The 7,535-nt window shown below is 40.5% G+C and overlaps 1 protein-coding gene across 1 annotated transcript; it reads left to right on the top strand.

Annotated features, from left to right (window-relative positions):
* Positions 1 to 615: 615 nt before the first annotated feature.
* Positions 616 to 7,503, top strand: LOC116378367 (5'-AMP-activated protein kinase subunit gamma-2-like; the record flags this gene model as incomplete). Its single annotated transcript, XM_031840231.1, has 7 exons — positions 616 to 661; positions 961 to 1,015; positions 1,824 to 1,950; positions 4,577 to 4,742; positions 4,828 to 4,865; positions 4,951 to 5,097; positions 6,898 to 7,503. Coding segments are annotated over 7 exons (711 nt in total), but the record flags the coding sequence as incomplete, so codon positions are not given.
* Positions 7,504 to 7,535: the final 32 nt, after the last annotated feature.

The raw sequence follows: 7,535 nt of genomic DNA, 5'->3' as shown, positions 1-7,535 counted from the left end.
TATGTGTGTATATATGTGTATATGTATATGTATATATGTGTGTATATGTATATGTATATATGTGTGTATATGTATATGTATATATATGTGTATATGTATATGTATATGTATATGTATATATATGTGTATATGTATATGTATATATGTGTATATGTATATATGTGTATGTATATGTGTATATATATATATATGTGTATGTATATGTATATATGTGTATGTATATGTATATATGTGTGTGTATATGTATATATGTGTATATGTGTATATGTGTATATGTGTATATGTATATATGTGTATATGTGTATATATGTGTATATGTGTATGTATATGTATGTATATGTGTATATATATATATATATGTATATGTATATATATATGTGTATATGTGTATATATACTGTATATGTGTATATGTGTATATATATATATATGTGTATATGTATATATGTGTGTATATATATATGTATATATATGTATATGTATATATGTGTGTATATATATATGTATATATATGTATATGTGTATATATATATATGTATATGTGTATATGTGTATATGTATATATATGTATGTATATATATCAAAGTGTGTTCAGGTGTGAATTTCGTCTTTGTAGGTTCAGATCTACGAGCTGGAGGAGCACAAGATCGAGACGTGGAGAGGTGAGAGGTGTCTATTCTATCTGTTCTATACCTATTCTATCATGACAACACGATCAATACCTGTTCATATCATCTGATCACACAATCAATACCTGTTCGTATCATCTGATCACACGATCAATACATGTTCGTATCATCTGATCACACGATCAATACATGTTCGTATCATCTGATCACACGATCAATACCTGTTTCATATCCATCTGATCACACGATCAATACCTGTTTCATATCCATCTGATCACACGATCAATACCTGTTCGTATCATCTGATCACACGATCAATACCTGTTTCACAGAGCTGTACCTGCAGGAGACCTTCAAACCTCTGGTCCACATCTCACCTGCTGCCAGGTTTGTGTGTGTGTGTGTTTATACAGAGGAGGATTTAGGCTTCATCCACACTAAAATGATCTCCGTCCAGACTAAAACACCTGAAAACAACCATTACGTGACTCCTCACGTACACTGGGCGTGATGGTGCTGATGTAAACAGGAAGTAGATTGGTTTCTTCGTTAAAATAATACGACAGATTAATAAAGTAGTCTTTAATAATGAAAAGTTGTGTTTGATACTCAAGATCTTCTCTAAAATCTTCGTCTATAAACTCAGACAGACACATTTACTGGAAAGTTTTAGAAGTTAGATTTTTCAGACTTAGTTAAAACGCAAAGGTTTGATAACTCCGCTGGACACGCTGCTCACTCCAATAACAGCTGCTAGTAAAGACAACAAGGTCAACAACACCTGTAATCAGTCATGTTGAATTAAGCTGGCAGTCGATCGGTAATCAAGGCTGTTGTTTGTGATTTTACAATAAAGGGTCATGTGATCGGTGACGAATCAGAGAAGGACACGTCGTGACTGCTAAGAACCAATCAAGTAGTGAACACGTCATCGTTTATAAACTCTGACGTAGTGAAGACGCTCAGTGTGAAGGTAGTAAAACGTGTTTTCAAATGGAAATGTAGTCGTGTGGACATCAGACTCTACAGTATCACTGAATAATTTATTACCTGCTGAAAATATACTGAGGAGAGGAAACGAGACGAGGAACTGAGAGGAGAGGAGAAAAGAAGAATTCAGACAATATTGAACAAATATGTAACAAACCTGTGGATCTATATTCATGCCCCCCCCCCTTTCTCTCCCCCCCCCCAGTATCTTTGAAGCCGTGTTTTCTCTGATAAAGAATAAGATCCATCGTCTTCCTGTTATTGATCCGGTCAGCGGGAACGCTCTTTACATCCTGACTCACAAGAGGATCCTGAAGTTCCTCCAGCTGTTTGTGAGTCTTACACATAATAAGTCTTAATAATGTAATGATAGAATACATAACAACAGTCAAAGTTTAATACTTGAACTACATTTACTTAAAAGTCCAATAACTTTTCTAATTAAAACGACTGAAAACAAGATGTTGTGTTCAAACCAGAGAAATGTTTAACTTCATCAAGTTAACGGTGTCTTTGTGTCAGCGTTGTTTGTAGATCAGTTTTTTTTTATTTGACATATTGTGTTTTGAAGTAAAATGTTCAGTGAAGTACTGCTTCAGTAGTACTTTCTATTGTACAGCTTCATAAATGTGTGTTTAGTCGTCCATGTAGATTAACTGTCTGTGATTGTAATAAACAGATTTTAAAGGAAACGTCCAATAAGGGACGAGAGTTTATTTTATCATTTGATTCCAGCAAGGAGGCAAATTAATGTATTCATTCATATTAAATAAAAAGTTCTATACCTTTTCATTAAAGACGGTAGATTTAGTAAAAAATGCTTCCCTCAAGAGTCCTGCTGTGTCCCAGTTCCATACTCGACTATACTGGACTCGACTATACTGGACTCGACTATACTGGACTCGACTATACTGGACTCGACTATACTGGACTCGACTGGACTGGACTGTACTGGACTGTACTGGACTGGACTGTACTGGACTGTATTGGACTGTATTGTTCTGGACTATACTGGACTGTATTGTTCTGGACTGGACTGGACTGTATTATTCTGGACTATACTGGACTGTATTGTTCTGGACTGGACTGGACTGTACTGGAATATACTGGACTGTGCTGGACTGGACTGTATTGTACTGGACTGGACTGGACTGGACTATACTGTACTGGACTGTACTGTACTGGACTACTAGAATCCTCATAGTTTTGTTTAGTTATGAGAGAAAGAAAAGGTGCAGCAGTGCCTCCTTGTGGACAGACAGAGGATTACAGCAGTGTTTCTACGGAGGACTGAGTGAATTAAACTGTGTGTGTGTCTCTCTCGCTGTCTCTCTCTGTCTCTGAGTGGAAGGAGTGCGGAGCTGAAGAAGCGTGGTTTTGAGAGCGATACATAGCGATTTTTCGATCTTTTTCTTCACTGGGTAATGTATATGATAGTGGGGTGTGTAGGGTTCACGGGTTTTTTTGTGTACTTTTAGCTGTTTTTTGGGTCTTTTTTGTGAGCGGATTGCAGCCGGGCAGCGCGTGCTGTCGGCGTGCTAAACGCCAGCATGGGCCTGACCGAGTTAACCAGAGAACACAGCGTGAAGATCCCGCCGCGTTTTGGGTGTTCAGTGGAGGAATGCAGCCTGGCAGTGGGTGCGCTTGTCGGCCACAGCCACGTGAAGTCCGCAGCGCGGATGAACAGCGCTGTGGTCATCTTTCTAGATACCATAGAAACTGCGGAAGTGGTGTTGCAGCACGGGATCGAGGTGGGTGAACACTTCCTGCCCACGTATCCTCTCAGCTCACCGGAAGTGAAAGTCACTGTGTCTAACGTGCCACCATTCATAAGAAACAATGCCATAATCAAAGATCTGTCCAAACATGGGAAAGTGGTGTCTCCGGTTAGGAGAGTGTCCTCTGGCTTTAAGTCTCTTCTGTTAAAGCACATGGTGTCTCACAGGAGATATGTCCTCATGATCCCCAACGACAGGAGCAGAGTGGTCAATCTCAGTTTCAAAATCACTGTAGAGGACTTTGACTATGTAATCTTTGCAAAGACTAATGATTTTAAATGTTACAGCTGTGGAAAAGAAGGACATCTGAGTAGAGCTTGTCCTGGGGAAAATGGCTCAAATAAAGACCAGAACCAGAAAGGTACCGAGGAGGGCAGAGGGGACAAGCAGGACGGACAAGAGAGAACAAGTGGAGCACAGGAGGCGAGGGTGGAGGAGACAAGTGTGGCCCAGGAGGTGAGGGTGGAGGAGACAAATGAGGTACAGGAGGTGAGAGAGGAGAGGGAAAGTGGGGGACAAGAGGTGATGAAGGACGGGGCAAGTGAGGTCCAGCAGGTGAGGGAGAGTACTGGAGGACAGGTGGAGACAGGTAGGGAGGTGGACATGGAAGCAGACGAGGTGCAGCTCAAAGCCCCTCAGCTGAAGAGGAAACAAAGAGGAGACAGCGGAAGCTCACAGAAAGCGGCAACTAAAGAAAGTGGAGGAGCAGCAGACTGAGAGTCCAGTCTGGAGGAGGACTGTGAGTCCAGTCTGGAGGAGGGCGCTGCTGCTGACAGTGAGCCCTCTAAACACGGTGCTGGCAGCTGTAGGAGCTCTGGAGACTACAGCGTGGAGAAGATAAAGGAGTATCTGAAGAGGAGTAAGAATGTGAGAGGAGCCAAAGTGGAGGACTACCTCTGTGATAAAGAGAAGCTCTGCCAGTTCTCACATGAGAAGCAAGGACAGAGGAGGTCTCACGAAGCAGGAAGGCTTCAGACTGAAGAAAATATTTCACAAAGTGAACAAAGAACTGAACAAAGATGGAGCTAAGTGAGAATAAGATCTCACAGTCTTAGTGTATATCAAAGACAAGTTTATGTTTGTTGGACTTTATTTTGTTTAACCATTTTAAATGGTAAAGAAACATGTTGTTCAAAGAAAATAAAGGTTTTCTAAAAAAAAAATGTCTGTGTGTGTGTAGGTGTGTGAGATGCCCATGCCTCTCTTCATGACTCAGACTCTGGAGGACCTCTCTGTGGGGACTTTCACCAACATTGCCTTCATCCACCCCGACACCCCCCTCATCACAGCTCTCTCCGTCTTTGTGCATCGACGCGTCTCCGCTCTGCCCGTCGTCGACTGCAACGGTAACCGTCGGCAACGACACATTACAACAGTGATGTCATGTCAGCAGGCTGTGTGATGGTGTCTTTCATCACTTGTGTGTTTCAGGTAAAGTGGTGGACATCTACTCCAAGTTTGACGTCATTGTGAGTAAAAATATTGTATTCCTGGTGAGAGTTTTGTTCACTGTCTCAAGAAGCGTAAGAAACCTGAGTGTTGTCCGGTTCACAGAACCTGGCGGCAGAGAAGACGTACAACAACCTGGATGTGACGGTGACTCAGGCTCTCAGACACAGATCCCAGTACTTTGAAGGAGTCATGAAGTGCAACAAACTGGAAACACTGGAGACCATCGTGGACCGCATCGTGAAGGCCGAGGTTTGATAAAACAAACATAAACAAACAAATAACCCTCATCTGATACGTTTGATTTATTGATTTATTATGTGAACTATTACTATTAGTATATACTATTAATATATATATATATATTTGTCTGACTGCTGCTGATGTTCAAACACACATACAGTCGGGGCCATAAGTATTTGGACTATTTTTCTAATTTTGCTTATTTACACAACTCCAATGGATTTGAAACTAATCAGTCAACATGTGGTTGAAGTTTAGACTTTCAGCTTTAATTCAATGGATAAAACAAAAAAAATCACAATAACCGTTTAGGAATTGCAGCCATTTTTACTCAGTCACCACATGTTCAGAGGCTCAAAGTAATTGGACAATTGTCTGACAAACGGTTTCATGTGTGGCCTATTCTGTCACTATTTCATGACAAATGATGCAGACAACAGAATCCAAAATGTTATATTTGCAGTTGGTAGCTGGTCTTTGGAACTCTCAGCATGCGGACCAAAAAGGTGTCGATGCAAGTGAAGGACGCCATTGTTTGGTTAAAAAACTGGTTCGATTAGAAAAACTTTATTAAACCCCAGTGGGGAAACTCATTTCCCACCCAAAACTCATACAGACGACACAGTCCACAATGCACAACAGACAAAAACACATTACAAAGGATAAATAACACCAGACAATGCCATATAAAACATGATTGACATCAGAAAGATAAAAACCTTGGTGTATCTTGGTGAAGAAAAACCCTTCATAACATCTACTGAAGTCAAGAAGACTCTGGGGGAGGTAGGCGTGCCATTGTTAAAGTCTACAATCAAGAGACGCCTTCATGAATCTAGATACAGTGGGTTCACAAGAAGGTGAGAACCTCTGGTAACACTGAAGAACAGGAAGGCCCGATTAGACTTTAACAGAAAACATCTGACAAAGACTGACCAGTTTAGGAAACCGATTCTTTGGAGAGATGAAACCAAGATGAACTTGTACCAGAATGATGGAAGAGAAAAGTGTGGAGAAGGAAAGGAATGGCTCATGATACGAAGCAAACCACATCATCTGTTTAACATGGTGGAGGCAGTGCTTTGGATGGACATGTATGGCTGCCAATGGAACTGGTGTTCATTGGTGATGTCACAGCCGATAGAAGCAGCAGGATGAGTTCTGAGGTGTTTAAACTATCTGTTCAGATTCAGCGTAATGCTGCAAAACTGATTGGACGGCGCCTCACAGTGTAGATGGATAACAACCTAAAACATACTGTAAAAACAACCCAAGAGCTTCTTATCCAAGGAATATTCTTCAATGGCCAAGTCAGTCACCTGATCTCAACCCAAGTGAGCAGCTTTTGACTTTCTGAAGATAAAACTGAAGTAGAAAAACCCACAAACAGCAGCAGCTGAAGGAGGCTGCAGTAAAAGGTCTGACAAAGCAATTCAAGGGGGAAAAACTTACCGTTTTTGGTGATGTCTATGGTGCCAGACTTCAGGAATTCATTGACTGCAAAGGATTTTCCTCCAAGTATTAAAAATAATGATTATATTCACAATTATGTTAGTTTGTCCAATTACTTTGAGCCTCTGAACATGTGGTGACTGTGTAAAAGTGGCTGTAATTCCTAAACAGTCATTGTGATGTTTTTGTTTTATCCATTGAATTAAAGCTGAAAGTCTTCAACCTCATGTTGACTGATTAGTTTCAAATCCATTGGAGTCGTGTAAAGAGGCAAAATTAGAAAAATTGTATCATAGTCCAAATACTTATGGCCCTGACTGTATCAATAACTCTGTGTGTGTCTGTGTGTCTGTGTAGGTTCACAGGCTTGTTGTTGTTGATGAAGAGTCTCGTATCGTTGGGATCGTCTCTCTGTCTGATATCCTGCAGGCTCTGGTCCTGATGCCTGCTGGTAATAGTTCTTATTGTTATGACTGTTGTTGTTGTTAGCAGAGCTGACTGTTGATGATGTCTTCTTCTTCTTGAACAATGAGATGTGTGTTTGAATGTTTTATTTAAAGGACCCTTTGATGGAGCTGCTAAGTAACAAAGATGTAATATAATAATGATAATATTATAATAATGATAACAAATGATCATAGTGTAGTGGACTTGAGGACATCATTCACAGGTTCCCTTTAAGGGAAAGAGAGTAACCATGGTGATGCAATGTTAGGTTTGGGGTTAAAGGTTAGAAGGAAGTAAGTGTTTGTTTGTCGTGTTTTTGGAAATAAACAGCGACAGAGGCGTGCAGCCAAAAAGAGAAGTTGCTGTACTTGTTTATTCCGACGCTCCTACATTATGATAATAATGATCGAATCTGCAGCTCGTTGATATCAAATCATTAACATCGTGATGAGATCATAGAGAGCACTGAACTCTGCCTGTCTGTCTGTGCGTCTGTCTGTCTGTCTGTCTGTGCGTCTGTCTGTCTGTCTGTCTGTGCGTCTGTCTGT

The sequence above is a fragment of the Anarrhichthys ocellatus genome, unplaced genomic scaffold (genome assembly GCF_004355925.1).
Source record: "Anarrhichthys ocellatus isolate YVR2014 unplaced genomic scaffold, GSC_Weel_1.0 scaffold2487, whole genome shotgun sequence".
Taxonomy (NCBI): Eukaryota; Metazoa; Chordata; class Actinopteri; order Perciformes; family Anarhichadidae; genus Anarrhichthys; species Anarrhichthys ocellatus.
This window is presented reverse-complemented; position numbering and strand designations above follow the sequence as displayed.